The sequence below is a fragment of the Dermochelys coriacea genome, chromosome 8, assembly GCF_009764565.3.
Source record: "Dermochelys coriacea isolate rDerCor1 chromosome 8, rDerCor1.pri.v4, whole genome shotgun sequence".
In the NCBI taxonomy this organism is placed as follows: domain Eukaryota; kingdom Metazoa; phylum Chordata; order Testudines; family Dermochelyidae; genus Dermochelys; species Dermochelys coriacea.
This window is the reverse complement of record NC_050075.1, coordinates 6,951,476-6,969,235: the sequence shown is the minus strand read 5'-3', so window position 1 is coordinate 6,969,235 and position 17,760 is coordinate 6,951,476. Positions and strand designations below refer to the sequence as shown.

General features: G+C 48.7%; 1 protein-coding gene across 3 annotated transcripts in view; it reads right to left on the bottom strand.

Annotated features, from left to right (window-relative positions):
- Window positions 1-15,083, bottom strand: part of CAMK2A (calcium/calmodulin dependent protein kinase II alpha) — an 80,374-nt gene extending 65,291 nt beyond the window's left edge. For 2 of the 3 annotated variants that reach the window (XM_038412950.2, XM_038412953.2), the window contains exons 1-2: window positions 14,795-15,022; window positions 397-491 (exon numbers count right to left, since the gene is read on the bottom strand). In XM_038412950.2, coding sequence (XP_038268878.1) covers window positions 397-491; window positions 14,795-14,856 — 157 coding nt within the window. In that variant the 5' untranslated portion in view covers window positions 14,857-15,022. Of the gene's footprint in view, window positions 1-396; window positions 492-14,794 lie in introns of all 3 variants that reach the window. The other variant, XM_038412951.2, reaches the window with a different exon arrangement.
- Between the last annotated feature and the right edge of the window lie 2,677 nt (window positions 15,084-17,760).

Genomic DNA, 17,760 nt, shown 5'->3' with positions numbered 1-17,760 from the left:
CTCACCCCTTGCAGGCCAAAGCCCACAGAGCTGGAGTGTTAGTAGGCCAGGGGGGCTATCTCAGGGTATGTTTTTCATGCAAGTAAAAGCTTAGCTTGGCTAACTGGCTTTTCTGTGCTCTGCCTGTCTTCTCTGCAATTCCCCATTATCCAAATACAGACTGGGTCCCCCCCTCGCATCATGGCCCCAGTTCCATGCTGATAAAGGGGATTCAACTGTTCAGGAAAACATGCCCATCTTTCTTCCTTCCTTCCTGCAGTTCCCACCCAAAGAGCAGAATCAGCAGGAAGTATTAAAGGTTAAGGCTCACCTTGGTCCAAGCAGAGGAGGTGTGAGGTGGGCAAGGGCAGCAGAATCAGTGGAAAGGCGCCTGCCACAAGACTTCAGTGCACTTACCTCTGGCAGTGAGCTTCTTGGTGTTTATGATCTTGGCTGCGTACTCCTGTCCCGCAAGCACCTTCACGCATCTCCGGACGATTGAGAAGGCACCTCTGGGGGAGACAAGAGCCCAGAAAGAAAGTGAAAGGGGTTGGACTCAAAAGGAAAAGCAGGAGCGCCACACAGCACCTGCCAGCATTGGAGACTTGAAGACAGAAATACATGTATGAACTCTGGACAAGGAGGAGCATTCTGGAGGGACAGACTCAATAATGGTAATTAGCATGATTGGAAAGATAGGGATTATCCTGTCCAAACTGAGCTAGATGGCATGGGCAAGACTGTTGGGAAAACATTCCCATCCTGAGAGATGATTCTGGGACGGCAGGGACAAGGGCTCTGTCAAGGCTGAATCCACTCTGTCACTCTGAGTGCAGAAGGTGGGGGCCCGCAGGAATTCTAAAAGTTAGTACTTGCCACTCCAGGCTTCTATTACACTTCCAAGGTTACAGCTTTTCTCTGATCTTGGCTTGGTAAATGCTGCCACCACCCAAATGAAAAAAAAAAACAACCTTGGACCCAGGCAGGAACACTTGTGAATTCCTCCCTGTGAGGTACCCTCAAGCCCTTTCACCCACTTCCGGGGAAGAGCTGAGAAGGAAAACAAAGGAAATTAGCTGTGCTACCAGCTAATCAAACAGCATATGCACAAACCCCTTAGGACACCAAAAATCCAATGCTGTTCTTAAAAAAGGTAAATTTTATTAAAAACAAAAAGAAAGAAAATACATCTGGAACTTAGGCTTTTGCTAGATTTTAAAAGAGCAATTCCAAAAATCAAGCACTCAAAATAGCTTTCTAGGGGGTTCAGCTTAAAAGGTTATAAGAAAACAAAAGCATCTGGGGTTAGCACAGAGGTGATCCACAAGCCAAAATAAAAAATCAACCTGATTGTGTCTAAAAAAATATTCCCTATCCAAATAATTCCTTCTAGGTATGGAAGATGAATTTTCATACCTGGTTCAAGCCTTACATAGCATTGCTGCTCCATCCCTGCAGCCCAGAGAACAACAGACAAAGGGAAAGTTTCTTTCCCAATTTTAAAAGTTCTAGCCTTCCCATTGGCTCTTTTGGTTGGGTGCCCACTCCTTTTCTTTTACTGTGGGCTTGTTAACCCTTTACAGGTAAAGCAAGCAGAGAACAGACACCAAGACGGATTTTACAGCTAACTGGCTGGCTGGGTGTCCATCAAAGGGAGCTACTCCCCCCCATCCCCTTAATGTATCACAGGCTCTGAGACAAGCAATTCAGTATTAGCAAAAAGACCAAATTTATCTCCCCTCTTTTACCTGGTTTGCTGAAAAGCTCAAAATCAAGTACATTTACTTGACTTTTTTCACATTTTCTTCTCTCCCAAACAGGCCAGTCTTTGATTGGTGGAAACCACTTTCTGTCTTATTAAACATCTTGCACTACAGGTTGCAAGCTTTGTCAAAAATATTGACTTAGGAAGGGGTAACAGAAATGAAAGTGGCTTTTATTCACAAATTGTGGCTGCTTTTTAGTCTTTTGATTGTGCTTTCTATTGTAAAATTACTGAAATAATACTCAGAGGCAGATGCAAACATGATATCAAAAACCTAGATCAGCAACAGGGAATTTATGGCACAAGAAGCCCCTTCCACTAGCAAACACTCAGAATCCACTCACGGAGAAGCATCTATTACAAGCAGCAGCTCACAGGGTCTTTTTAAGAGGATGGATGAATGAGTAAATGTGTCTTGGGATCACTTCATGAGTAAATGTGTCTTGGGATCACTTCATGAGTAAATATGTCTTGGAATCACATGTGCATTTCAGGTCCAGGTGGAGGAATCTACATATGGCATCTTGGGAACACATGGGCAGGTTGGTGTGTGTGTGTCTCACTTGGGCACATGTGGGTAAATTGGTGAATGCATGTCTGGGGTGAATTGTGGGTCATAGATCTTCAGATCACAAGTGAGTGAATGAACGTGTGTGTTTCTTGGGAGCATGCAGGTGACTAGTGAGCTCATGCATCTCAGGATCGTGCACATGTATTATGGGGGATCATACGAGTGGGTGACTGAGCATATATCAGGTATTTCAACCTTAGATGCCGTCCATCACACTTGGTCTGACCTGCAGCATCCTCTACCGTTCCCGCTCTTGGTCTCTCCAGAGCGGAGGCTGTGTAGCATGTTGAGCAGTGCCAGACTGCGTGGTACTTTTATGATGTGTATCTATGTCCACTTGGCAACAGAATGAAACCTGCCAATTTCATTGCACTTGTGGTCCAAGCGGATTCTGAACCCAGATCTTAGCTGGGAGCTGCAACAACTCGTACACTCTGTGTGTCGGCACAGAGGGCACCTGCCACAAACACTCACCAATGGGTTACTAAAGGTTAATCCACTAGTTCCCAGCATCACTGAGCCCCGCCTCCTCCAATGAAAAGCCCATCTGTAAACAGGGTGACCCACATATATTTGGAACATAGAGAATGGAAGCCACCAGCGTGGAGATGGGCTGAAGAGTTTGACAAATGACCCTCTTACCCTGGCTGCCACAGTTCACTAAAACTTGGACAATGCTCTATGCCCAAGGAGGTGATAGGTGAGCAGAGTTCCCTCTCCTTTGCCGAGAAGGGGACAGATCCACATGGCATTCTCCCCTTCCTGCCTCCACCCAAAGGAACCACAGAGCTTAGCACTCAAAGAGCTTTTCCAAGGCACTGACCCCACTGTCCCTTGAAGCAACGAGCAAAGCAATATTGGAAACCGAAGTCCATCAGAAAACTGAAACAGCATCTCCCTGAACCATCACCTGAGCAGCCTCCCCTCCATGTGGGATGCAACAACCAGCATCCTCCCTAACAGCTCAGTCCCGAGTCTCTGCACCAGATTCTGTGGTGTGGTTTTTGAACACTGACCCAGCTAGATCAACAAAGTCATTGCACTTTAGGAACACAGTCTGGATTTGAGCCCGTCTTTCCAAGCAGCAAGGCAAGGCACAACCCCACCCACACCAGGCCTGCTAAATAGGAGCTAGGACTCTGCGTTCAGTGATCTTTCTGCCAGATCCATTCAAATCAGTCAAACAATCAAAAGCAATTCCCCCTCCGCCCCCCCTTGCTTCCCTCCATCTCCCCGCATAAACGGGAAAGGAATAAAATCAGGAAACAGGCTCTCTGCTGAGCAATGATGACCAATTGATTTTCCCGGTGGGGGAAGGAGGAGGTAGGCAATTTCGGTTTGAATATGAATCTTTAGTGAAATGGGGAAGCAACAGGGTATGAGAAGCTGCAGTAAAGAACTTATTGAAATCCCAATGGAGAAGCCAACCTATGCGCCCGGAGCCATTGCTGGAAAGTACTGCTCAGGGTCACGTGGCTGCAGCCAGCAGGGCTAGCCACAGGAGACTCTTCTGGAGGGGTTTGAAAGACGAGAAAGCCAAACGGGAACTTTCCCTGCCTCTCTCTCTTGTGGGAGCCTGAGATTTATTCTTGGCCTCTGTAAGATCTGAACTATTCTTATCCCTGGAGCCTGGAGGACAAGGGGTTTAACTGGAATGTGGGGGGCAGGGGAGAGAGAGAGGAGTAAATGCTTCATTTCATTCCTGTTTCTCCACTGAGGGGCCGCCCATCCATTCTGGGCTCTTGAGGCTCCCTGTGTGCATTTGTCTTCATCATGCCTGCCTTCCTGGAAGTGGGAGATTTAGGCACCGTTCGTTGCACCTGCCTTCCTGGACATGGGGGATTTGGGCACCGTTCGCTGCGCCTATCTTCACATCAGAACCCTCCGCTCTGGTACCTGGATGGAAGGAAATCAGTGCTCCCATGCCTGGGAAAACCTCCCTAGCTTGCACACAGAGCTAGTCTACAAAACTGTCTATCTGTCACTGTCACCAAATCCTCCCTTCTTCTCTGCTGCTCTTTGGTAGTTACACCTGCGGAACATGTCTTACCTTAATTTAGACTGTGAATGCTTTGGGGCGGGGGTTGTCTCTTCCTAGTGTTTGCCCAACACCCAACCCCATGGAATAGTGCCATGCAAATAAGGGTGCCATCCACTGCTGCTGACGCTCATGATTTTATTGGGAATCTTATATTTGGGGGGTTTCTGAAAGCCCCGATTCTGGATTTGGGCTCATTCCTGGAAATCTCAGCTTTCCTTTGCAAACAATAAGGAAGTGTCTAGCCCTTGTGGGTGTGGAGAATAGCCTGAAAATGTGACCTGAGTGCGACGTAAAGGCTCATACACCCAGAAGGCAAATGCCCAAGATTGCTTGAGGTTTTTTCAATCTCCTGCTTGTTCAAGTCCAATGATTTTTGGCCCAACTAATTAGGGTTGGCGCTAGTGAGAGTGCCCCCAACTCCCACTGCTTTCAGTTCTTGCTAAGGGGATTGAGATCATGCCTGATATCTAGGTATGGACAGAAAGCCCATGCTCTGAAATCTATGGGAGACAGAGTTCTCACACTGATACCTGGCCCTCTTCTATACCCTGGGAGCAGCCAGAGATTCCCCATGGTTCCTGAACAGCTCAGCCGGAAGCTGCCAATACATCGTGGACTGGATTGCTATAAATTCTGTAACTTTCCACTGTCTAAATAAATAAAGGAATTAATTCATTTCAATTCAAATAAACAATCCAGAAAGAGGAAGTGTCAGGAAACCTCAGACGACCACAATGCAGGAAGCTGGAAATGTATCCGTCTGGTTCTCTGGGGCAGGAACATTCTGCCAACACAAGTTTTAACACACTTGATTGTTCAGCTCTTCCTTGTCTTCGTAATAGATCACAGAAATACCATGTGATGAATTAAGAAGAGGCCAGAGAGGGCAGCAGGAGGAACAAGTACTGGCCTTTCATCACAAGAACAGAGAGTTTCAATTGGCTTAATAAGTGAAATGAGTCTGCAGGGCTCAGCTGAGTCCTTAGTGAATCTTTATCAATGTCACAAAACTGCCACGTTACAGAGTGTCTCTCTGCTTAGGAAAATCTGGGACTGAGGATAGGAAGGGAGGAATTGCTATAGTGGATCAGACCTGAGGTAGAGATGTCTCAGGAGACAACTTAAGAACCTTGGCAATGAGTTCCACAGTCTACTTATACATTTTGTGAAAAATATTACCTTTGATTAGTTTTTAATTCCTCATCTTTTAATTTCATTGAATGGCCCCTTATTCTTGTGTTAGGAGTCAGGGAGAACAGAAGTTTCTGATCTACCATCACTGGACCATTCATTATTAGATATACTTTTATCACATCCCCTTTTCTTCATCTCCTTTGTAAGGTAAACAATCCCAATCTTTTCAATCTCTCTTTCTCGGAGAGTTTTCTCTGCCTTGATCATTCTCGTCTCCCTTCTCTGAAATCCCTTAGTTATGCAATATCCTTTTTGAGATGGTGTGACCAGGACTGCATCCCAAAAGAGGCCATACCATTGTTTTCTATAAGGGTATTATAATATTCTTCATATTACTCTCCATCCCATCCCTTACGCAGCCTAATGTCTTGTTTGCTTTTTGACCATAGCTGCATACCGAGAAATTGTCCCCACTGAGCTGTCTGCAGTGATGCCAAGATCCCTTTCTTGGGTTGATATGGTCAATTCAGAACCTTGGAATAGATGGGACGAGGAGGGGGTGGTGCAGGTCACATTTTAGATGCACTAGGAGATCTGGGTGAGGAGCCTGGGACTGGAGTATCAGCTGGGACTGTTGCAGGTCAGCACCGAGGTGCATTAACAGAGCTTTGCGGAGACTGTTCAAAAAGCAGCGAGTGCCACAGCTGTGGATAGAGCTGTGTGGGACAGCCTTGCATAATGGTGTGGCTATGTGTAGGTCAACATTTGTCTAGACTAACAGTGCCTGTGTGTATGGCACAGGGAGCAGGTGTGCGTGTGTGTTTCAGTTGGATGGGTGCTTTACAAGGTGTGTGCATGTGTTTGCACATGTGTGAGAGTCGAAAGGACGTATAATGGGCAATATCCAGGTTGGCTCTGCATGCATGCTGCACAAGGCAGTCATGCGGTCAGCATGCAGTTGCTCAGAGGGAATCGGAATGCATGTTGCATGATATTTTCACAGGTCTTGGCTACAGCAGGAAGGTTGCCAATTGCTGGCACTGGAGCTTTAAATTGAACCCAAGAACCATGGTCAGCAGCAGCTCAGCTGCACAGGGTGCTGATGCTCATTAACGATGGGGAGATTTGCTAGTTACAGGACTGCGCATTGTGATGCATTCAGAGGGCCTGTGTGTGCACATGTTGCATGGAGCGTTCTTAAGGACAGGATGTGTTGTCAGGTATTCAGAGGGTCCTTTGTGCAAAGGCTGCAGGGGAGGTTTGCAATGTTCTTGTGCTGGAGGAAATATACAGAGGACCTCTGTGTGCATGCTGCAGGGAGCATTCACCGTCTGCGTGCTGCAGGGGGATTGAGAGTGGCAATATTTCAGTCTGTGTGTGGGTGGGTGAGTGGGTGCATGGATCCGTACATGCATTGAAACATATGCGCAGCTAGAAAGGAAGCATGTATTTACTTTTCAGTGCTTCCCCTCCTTGTATTTACGAGCCCAGCCCTGCTCACAGCCCACTGCCTTCTGGACTCCTGCTGATCACACACAACCTTTAAACACAGGATAGTTAACCAAGCCAGGGCCAATGCTGCCTCCTCGCTGGGCAGCAAACTCAGCAGAGTTTAGGCATCAGGCCGAGTCCTGAAGCAGAACAACCACCTGTTGCCGCAGGACAGGGGCACAACTCCAGAATGTGGTGCTGAGCTGGGAGAGCCTCTCTCCTGCCACTTATTGGCTGCTTGAGAGACAGGCTGGTTGCAGCAAATAGCTCCCAGGGAAGAAATGCTCAGGTCCCTTGGCCTGACCCCTCAGGGCAGCCCCTCTCACAATGTGATTCCATCTGAACTGCCTTCCCCAGCTCCCACAGACCTGGGGTGTCCCCCTGCCAATTTATAGTGTGCTGTACTGCCTGGACACACTCCAGCTCCCACAGCCAGAGGCCAGCACTCCCTGCTCCCCACAAATACAGAATGCCCTTCTCTGCCCAGCTCCCACAACTGGGGAACATTCACTCTCAGTCCCCCCCACAGCCCACCACAAACAGGGATCACACCCATCCATTCCCCACTCGCAGCACACATCGCTCCCAGCTGCTCCCCTCGCCACAGCTGCCCACACATGGGGGATGCCTTGCCCCTGCTGCTTCCCTCACACAGACTCAAGCAGCTAGGGGGTGGGGAGGATTTGGGGGGTGAAGGGTAGGTGAGCAGCTCAACAGTACTAGGAACACAGCCCTGCACTCATGCTCCTAGCAAAAAACCCCTTCCTAGAGCCACGGCTAGCCAGGAAGGGGGACAGATTGCAGCATAGGGAGGGAAATCTCCCCCTGTGAGCAGCTAATTCCCTCACCTTGCTCCAAAGCACAGTCCACATCTGCTGACAAGGGTCACTGCTCCCTCCCTTCCTGATATTAGGTTTTGTTAACAAATTTCAGAGTAGCAGCCGTGTTAGTCTGTATCCGCAAAAAAGAAAAGGAGTACTTGTGGCACCTTAGAGACTAACCCATTTATTTGAGCATAAGCTTTCGTGTGCTACAGCTGAATGCATCCGATGAAGTGAGCTGTAGCTCACGAAAGCTTATGCTCAAATAAATGGGTTAGTCTCTAACGGTGTCACAAGTCCTCCTTTTCTTTTTGTTAACAAAGCAACTCAAAATGAGTCCCAGCCCAAGCTTCCTCCCACAGCTGGGCAGCTACTGCTGCTAGGGCTCCTCCCTAAGGACTGTTCAGCCCAGCCCCTCCATTCCCAACAAACCGCTTCCAACTCCTTTATATCAAGGGTGGAGTTAACAAGTCACCTGCAGCAGTGAGTCAGCCGGATTCACTTGACATCTCTCAGCAGGCAGCTCAACGCCTCAGACCACTCTCGCCCCCAGGTCACCATGCGCCCCCCTTGATCTGTGATGCCCCCATCTTGATACGTTTGGTGGGGCTGGCACCAACCTTACAGGTCTTGAATAGACATGGGAGTAAGCAAGGTGACGGTAGAAGGGGAGGACAGTGCAGTTATCTTTGCCAAATCTGTTAGGGCAGGTTTTGGTTCTGATAAATAAACACAGGGTGAGGTTTGGATCTGGGCCCTGTTTAAGGGAGGGTGGAGAAACTGTTCCAAGTAAGCGTCAGGAGGCAAGAACTGCTCCAGTTTCATGAATTCATCTTCATGGAGGTATGAGATTCAGGCTGAAATTGGCACAAAGGATTCTGCTTCAACAAAAATGGTTCTTAATCCAGAATCTCTCTCTCCAGGTAGCTGGTAACCTACCATCTTCTCTCCTCTCAGTTCAAGCAGCAGCTGGCCAGCTCTCCCTTGTGTAGCAACTCATGCACGTTGATGGGTTCAGCCCCTCTGGTGGAGGTGGGGAAAGTGTCACCATCTCCCCCTTGCAGCCTGTCTATATTTGATGGGTGGCATGTCCTTGGCCCCGGGATTTGAGGCGGCAGCTGGAACCCATCACGTGAGGGGGTCACGGACACAAATGCACTTCCGTTTCCCCTTGCTTCAGCCGGAGTTGGGTCTTTCTGTAGGAACCCCTCCACTGAGAGGTGACCAACACACACCCCCTCTGTTCTGCCCTGTATCTGAACCCCAGCCTCGCAGACAACGTGTAGGGTCAGCTTTAAGCATAAGCAAAGCAGGAGGCCACTGACGGCCCACACAAGCTCTGCACCACTCAGGCCAGCCCTGGGCACCAATTGCCATTAGACCTACGGCAGCAGACGGCAGGCAACTCGTGGCCTCCTCCGCCCTGGCAGCTTGCAGGACCTGGCTTCATGAGCAGTCACTCTGACACAAGGACACTCTGCGTATCTGTGTTTCACACCTTCCCTGCCGGCACCAGCCTGCAAAGTCTGCACCTCCTCCTCCTCCCAGTCCGTTAAAGGATTTCTCTCCTTTCTAGAAAGAAGAGGGTGGGTGGTGGGGGGGGGTTTGTGCTTTTTTTTTTTTTAAATAAAGTCATCTTCTCCTGCTGCTCTGGGAGTGAAGGGAATGATTATACAGTGCTGCATGATCATTTCTTCCAGCCCCTCCCGTCACCTGCCGTGGGGGCGGACTCAAAGAGTTGAGAGGAGCCCGGAGCCAGAAGGAGACAATCTTTCTATTTGTCTCACTTCAGTTCCCTCCCTCGCCTCCCCCATCCCACCCCACCACTGTGTGCTCCCCTTGTTCCTCAGCCACTTGTTTTGTTCCCCAGCCTCCGTGGGGAAGATAGAGTTAGCGATCCCTACGGTGACCCGCAGATGGAGAATGCAAGGTTCTCGTTTCTCCAGTCAAGGTGGCAAGGCCGCCCCGGAGTTTAGTTCTTCCAGAAGGAGCCGGTTGTGTATTTCACTCCTGGGAGGGAGGCTGGGAGCTCAGCCATGCTGGGAGGAAGACAGACTTTGGAAATGCTTCCTCCTCCCTCTGGGAGATCTTGGGATGGTTCAAATGGACTGATCCAGCAGCACCAGAAAATGCCCCAGAGACAAGGATGTCTTTGTCAAGCCAATTTCCACCTCCTGCCCCTCTCTACTCCTGGTCATGCCAGCCCTCAGACCCCAAAGTCTCTCTGAGCCTCACACGAACCATGCTTCAGCTTTCCCTTGGGTGGCGCCCTCCTGTACAAACAATGGCTCACCTGGCTGGCAGGAGACGTGCTCAGTACACGAACTCTACAGCCAAGGCTGAGTGGAGAGATGAAAGTGCAAAGACACACCAGTGCACTGTTTAAGATGAGACATCCAAATAGGAGCCAGGGTCCTTCACCTCTGTTATCTCGATGATCAATGCCTGATACTTCTCAGAGAGATGGGGAAACCTCCATAATGCACTTAGGCAACTGTGTAATATTTTCCATGGAGAAGGGGAATTCCTTCTCAACTCCAACGGTGTTCCTCTTACACTCTAGATTTGGTTACTACTCCCTTAGGAGGAGTGATGACAACTGCTGTTCTTGGCCATCAAATTAACCACCTACCATGATCTGGCCCCCTGCATAAGAGGGCTCCCTTCAACACCATTACCCTTGGGCTGCTAGGGAAGGGCATCGGTGTTCTGTTATCGGTCCTCTTCACTGGTCAGTCCAAAGGAATGCCACCTCCATCCTCTGACTCACCGCCCCACAACCTAGTTCAGGCCTGGCTCAGGTCCAGCTCCCTGCACTTGGGGAGTGGGAGACCAAGCCCCAGACAGCAGCATAACCCCTAGCTCTCAGAGTGCACTGTTGTCTCTGCATCATTCATGTACCAGCAGCTTCAGGGCAATGACATGAAACTGAAGATATGACCCAGGAAATCCAAGCTTTTTAGCTCCTTGGGGGCCTTTGAGTCCTTCCTGGATTCTGCCCCCCATCCCCACAAGAAGGGAGCTACACATTAAGGACCGTTGCTCTGGATGTAGCTCTAGCCAGAATCTGTCATGACCGTGGGATGGAAGACCATGTGAAGAGATTCCTTCTCCTTCCTCTAGAGGCAGCACTCACATCTCCAGAGCTCCCAGCCAGGATAAGAGATGAATGCAGCTCTCCCAGAGTCAGCACTGAAGCTGAGCAAAATTCAGAATTTCCATCCCGCATGAAAGTCCCATATTTCAACATTTGTTTTCATCTCAGATTGGGACAAAACTTAATTGTGATTCAGAAACGTTGAAACATTTCCCTTTGGTGATCCTGAAATTGAACTATTCATTTTGGTTTGTTGAACTGAATCAAAATGAAGCATTATGGGTCAGTTCAACATTAAACTGGTTTGCTCTATTGTAGAAGTGGTAGTTTTGGAGTGGGATGCTCCAATTCTCCCCTATCGGCCAGGTTCCCTGGCAAGACTCCATCTCCCATGATGCACCATGCAGCAGGAACCAGGAGGGGTTCATGCTGCATTATGGGAGATGTAATATCCAGTGAGCCCAGCCATAGGAGAGACTGGGGGCACGAATTACAGGTCCCAGAAGACGATGCACTGACAGGGAAATGCAGTTTAATGTTCTGTTGAACTGAATCAAAATGAAACATGTCAGGTCAGTTCAACAAAACTAAACATTCTGATTTGGGTTGAACTGACCTGACTTCATTTCGATTTTCCCAACAGACAAATGTAACCGGCAAAACTGTAATTTTCCCAACAGAAAAATTTGATTTTTGCAGGAACTGCAATTTCCACTGGAAAACCATTCCAATGGAAAAGTCCCCATAGCCCTAGTCTGCATGTTGTGACTTACTAGGCTGACAAGACAGCAAGGCCCACAATGCACTTAGGAGTATACCCCAGAGATGCAGCTGCACTCCAACCTCCACCCCCTTCGAGCTCACACACAAGTTATAATCCTTCTGGAATAAACTAGATCTAGTCAAAACATGCAAACAAAGAACACTGTGGGCGAGTGAAGAATAGGGTCCAGCCTGCCTATGAACTACCTCCCTTCAGTTGGCTCAATTCTCAACATGAGCAATACCAAGGGGGAACCTTCCCATCTACTCAGTGAAAGGACAGTCTGGGGCGCTGGCAGGAACATGGCCTTCTTAGAACCATGGGTTCAGATCCTAGCAGGGCTGGCTCAACGTGTCATCTATTCAATGCAAAGAGACTTGGAGGCGCCGTGAAAAGCCAAGGTCCTATCTGCCACATGTGAATGTTATTGGTTTATTTTTGGATTTGGGAAAATGCATCAATTGAAAATGCCTCTGATCTAGCATTACAGCAGAGCACAAAACCTGCTAACTTAGGCTTGGATCCCAACAGACGTTCACATCTGAAGATCAAGCCTAAAAAGATATTAATGATCCAATAGTCCTTTCCATGAAGGGAGGGGCTTCCCATATTGTCCTAGGTTACAGTCTCTCCTGAACACACGGCTATGCTGGGTTTCTGCCTGTGCAGTGTTTGGCTGCTGCCTACCCTTTCCCAGAGGCAGCTGCTTTGCAGCAGTGTTGTATGAATCTGTGAAGAGCTTTGGGATCCATCAGGATGGAGGGTGATACACAAAACGTTAATACCATTAAATAATAAAACACAACATTCTCCGAGTAACACTAGAAAATGTGCCTTGTTCACTCGAGAGACTGTGGAGGAAACACACTCTTGGGCTTGTGCATAAGGCATGTGCCCATGCAGAGTTGTATCCCTTCCTGCCTATGCCTTACCCTATTATCCCCACACTTCCTATGTTGTACCCCATCCCTACCTTTTCTGTGCACCCCCCTGCCATTTAGAACCATCCTGGCTGTGCCATGTACCCAGTTTTATTCCTTGTCCCCTCCAGCCATGCCAGCAGCACCTGAGAACACTTCACACAGTTGCAGTCCCTCCCGCCCCGCTCCGCGCAGCAACCATGCAGCGGCATGAGTGAAGAGATGAGAAGCCTCTGGAAGAAACAGGTTCAAAGCAGGCATCTGAGGGGAAAGAATAGCTTGCCCCTCTCGGGCCAACCCACCAGCTTTATCTCCATTTATCGCACAGAACTGGTCACCGACTCAGTGCTTCACTTCAGTCTGAATCACAATGGCCCAGGAGTGACGCAGTCACCAAACATTGGTGAAAAATACAGTGTGTTGTGCACTTCACAAGCCATCTAGGTACACATGCACATCCCGGAGCCAGCTGGACATGGACTTCCTTGGAGTTGCACCTGCTTCAGCGAGCAGCAAATCTGGGCCATTCTGTCCTCCCCTCTCTTTTGCACAGGAAATACTAGTCACTTTCAGTCCAGAAGAAAGCAACCTCCGCTTTCTCTCGATTTCTCCATCCTCGCCCTCAGTTTTGTATCCCCACCTGCCTGCACATAGTCATAGACAAACCCAACACCTGTGCACGCGCACACACACACACACACACACACACACACACTTAATGCTATACAAAATACATATGTGCATGCAGGCCATGACATATGTACTGGAACAAATAAGCACTCCTACAAATAGGCACAACTTCACATTCATAACAGATGCACACGCAGACTCAAACAGCCAAACAAAACCTTATGTACATGTATACATCCAAAGATGCCCATCATTGTGTGCACAAAATTCAAATGGATGTAAACAAACGTAAAAAATTCACTCAAAGATGCACCCCCTTATACACACACACACACACACACACACACACACACACTTAGATGGATGCATGCACGAGGGCACTCACACACAAAATGCACACCAACGGGCAGTTACACTCCAGCATAGACACATAAGGCTCCATCCTGCCAGGTGCTAAGCACTCTGAATTCCCACAGATTTCAATGGGAGCAGAAGACATTCTGTAGCTCACTGGAATGCTCAGCACCCTGCAGGATCAATCCTACAATGCACACACGTTTAGACAGATGCACACTAATACAGACCTACGTGTGCATGCATGTGCGCACACAAGGCAAGACAGACATCTACACATACGCACGCAAAGAAATACCCAGACATGCAAAACCAGACACAGCCCACCGTATACATGACAGTCTCAGGAAACCCAACTGTCAACCTCGCTCTCTTGGGCTCCTGGGCACACAGGTTCTTGTCCAAGGAATCAGGAGCAGTGCTACCCATAAGAGGTGTCTAACTACTCCGAGCTAATCAGGGCAGCACAGAAGATGGATGAGGGGGTGGCTGCTGTCCTGGATTCTTCCATGAATTTCTAAACCCCAGTTCTCCTGGGAGACAGTCAGTCATCACCAGGCAAGTTGTTTCCTGCTGGCAAGCAAAGCCCTGTGAAATCCAGCACAGAGCATCTCCCAATAAAAAAAAAAAAAAAAAAAAAACTTAGAACAAGAACTCAGACAGCTGCCCAGATCTGATCCTTCATCTCCCTTGATGCAGCCGGACAAGTTTCCAGGCAGAATTAGCAGCATCACTTTGGGGGTTTGCTTTCTTAAGCGAGGGTCATTTCGCAGTTGCCCCCTTTTGCAGAGGCAGCTCAGAGCTACAGGCAGCAGCCCCCAAAGCGCACACAATGCAAGCCATTCACACACCCAGCCCTGGATGCTTGAGCCGCTCTTAGCCTTTCCCAGACTGATCCCCTTTCCTTACAAAAGCGGAGGGCAAGGGAACCTGGTTTTATGTGCCACTGCGTTAATTCTAGGGGAACAAAGCAGGGAAGGTCAGGAGCTGTTTCCCTGGTCTTTGGCTCTGCGATCTTACCCTGGTGCGACCCCTTTCACGCTTGACAGTTTGCGTGACCCCGCTCCCTTGTGAGTTTGATTTTTATGGTTCACTCCGTTGCCTTTTCTTTCCTCCAGAATCCCAGCTGTTCCCATGTCAGTTAATTTCCCCCCACCCCCGCTGCCAAAGCCTCTCTCCCTGCCGATGCGGCACCACCACATTCCTTGCCCTGCTGTCTCCAACTTACTTGCCCAGTTCTTCAAAGAGCTGATATTCCTCGCTGAACCGAGTGCAGGTGATGGTTGCCATCCTGGATGGTGATGCTCCCTCACCTGCGTGGAGTTTTGGACAAGCGCCTCTCCTCTCGTTCCCTCAGTCTCTTTTTGCTCCTAGTGCTCTCTCCTCTCTGAGGTAAATAAGGGAATGTGTTTGATTGACAAGCCTGAAGATAACGATGAGGGCAATTTGTCTTCTCAGCCTCACAAGCCTTCGTCAGCATCCAAATCCCCATAGCAACCACCTCTGGAACGCCCTGTTTCTGTTACCCAGGCAACTGCTTCCCAAACACCTTCCTCTGCTGCTACTTGCAACTCTCTAATGCCCTGACTCTGCGGCTCTAGAAACTGCAGCCCAGTGGAAAACAGCACGCCACTTGCTAAGAGGGTCCCCAAAGTCTAAAATATGACTATTAAAAGCAAATTAAGCCAGACAACCTGGTTAGAATTAACTGGGGCAAAAAAGGTTACCCTGGAAACTGCAGTTTCCATGTTGCAGGACAGTCCCTGGAAAGACAGGATGATGTTGCCATGGCAACTGCATCTCATTCTCCAGAAAGACAGGTATTGCAGAGTTGCCCTGGCAACAGCATAGTTCCAAGGTTTAGAGAGAGGATGCCTCATTTAGCCAGTCCTAATTTTTTTAGGTGCCTGCTTTATTAGGCTGCTGAGCATCATTTGTAGATAGAAGACAAGCAAAGTGGGTGCACTTGGAGGGCCAAACCTCCTTTCAAAATGAATAAATGAGTCAAATGCAAACTAAATGGGTTCAGTTCCTTGACAATTCCTCCTGGGAGAGCTTCCCAAAATCACCCTGGTAGAAAGAAGCCACTGAGCTTTATTCCCAGGGGACCATTTGGCCCAGATTCTACTGCAGTGGGGAGCGGTGTGTTTGCCCTTGGAATTTGTGTTTGTTTAAATCCCACGAGAGATAGGGACTGCATCTCGACAGCCATGCGTGGGAGCCAGTATGCATATGTGCTGTTGAGGGGAAAGGACAGGACAGAGGGGCAGCAGTTGCTTTATAGCACTGAATGGTAGTGCTAGAATAGGCAGTTTATCCATAGCATCAGAGCAAGCCTTGGATCATGCTGCTGACTCTGAATCCTGCCTCTCGGGTGGCTGGGAGTTTAAGGCTGTTATTTCTCTGATGGGGGGCTCTTTACCTTAAAGGTCAGCAACCAAGGGAAAAAAGTTTGTGCCTCCCCACAATGATTTATAAAGAAGGCTTAACAGGGGGGAGGTTTCAAGGGATGTGTGGTTTATCTTACGAATATCAGAAGTAGAGTGTTATCTTCACTGATGTGCTAGAGGACTCTTTGGAGGAGCTGAGAACCGGAGTGGGAGCTTTCTCAGCCCTTAGCTGAAAAGACAGAGTGCTGATCCTTTCACCAAGAGCGTATTTCTCCCAAGAGTTTCTAAAATGTTTGAGTTAAACAGATTTTTTTTTAAAATACAGATTTTTAATCTGGCTGGCTAGAAACCGTTTCCCAGCTCAGTTGCTCAGATCTGTACATCTTTCTACAGCTTGCCCTTAGGGACTACTGTTGAAGTGGTAATAAAATTAGGGGGGAGGGAGAGCTCAGTGGTTTAAGCATTGGTAAATGCAGGGTTGTGAGTTCAATCCTTGAGGGGGGCATTTAGGGATCTGAGGCAAAAATTGGGGATTGGTCCTGCTTTGAACAGGGGGTTGGACTAGATGATCTCCTGAGGTCCCTTCCAACCCTGGTATTCTATGATGTTACAAATCCGTCTGTTCTAGAGTCCTCCAATGCTTCATCCACAAAAAAAAAAAAAACAAAAAAACCAAGTCAGGGGAGGGATAGCTCAGTGGTTTGAGCATTGGCCTGCTAAACCCAGGGTTGTGAGTTCAATCCTTAAGGGGACCATCTGAGGCAAAAATTGGGGATTGGTCCTGCTTTGAGCAGGGGTTGAACTAGACCTCCTGAGGTCCCTTCCAACCCTGATATTCTATGACCACTAACAGAACAAACAGGAAGAAAAATAAAAACACTTTTTTTGCGGGGGGGGGGGGAACCTTTGAGGTCTTGGCTTGATGGTTCCACTTTTGATCCAGTTCTGCTCTTTACCCCATGAATTAAACAGTGTGGCCCTGCTCTGACATGATGCTGAGCACTCTCAACCCCCACTGCTGGCAGCACTTTGCAGGACGTTCTCTGTCCCTATATCCTCATGGTACAAATGGTAAGAGGTTCTGCAACTTGCTCCAGGTCACAGGAAGAGAACCCGGGTCTCCCTTCTGCCAGGGCTGTGCTTTGGCCTCCTTCCCTCGGTGCCAATCTTTCAGTTTCAGCAGCTTTATCATCTAGAGCAGGGAGGCGGGGGGGGGGGAGGGGTTATCACAGCCTGAAATATTTTCAAAGGAGGGCCCAGCACAAAAAAGTTTGAGAGCCCCCAATCTAGAGCACTTAAAAAGCAGCCTCAATGAGTTGGACACCAAGAAAGGAGGGAATCAGGGACTGAACTGGGGCTCAGAGAGTCTTGCAAAGCCTGCTGAGGAAGGGTCAGTTTAGGCAGATGGGAATAATTTCCCCTTGTGGTTGACACGGAAGGGTTAAAAAGAGAAAGGAAGATGATTTAACCATGCAAAAATACCAAGCAATCTTAAGACACAGCTGCTTCTTCAGAAGCAAGCAAGGGAGAAGGAGGAGCAGAGAGAGGGAGAAGGAAAGGAGGTGGAAGTGGAGGAGGACAGCAAGCGAGTGAGCGAGGAAGGGGAGGGGGAGGAGAAGGAGAGCTCTAATGGCTTTTCAATTAATTGTGCTATTACCACCTTCCTAAAAGCCACTCCACTTGATTCCCTCGCACGCTGTACTTCAGCTCCTCGCTCCCGCGTCCCCAGTTGGATTCAAATCAGAGCTTCATAAATTACAGCCCTGCCAAGCTGTGAGCTCCTGCCCTCCTCCCAGGGAGGGGA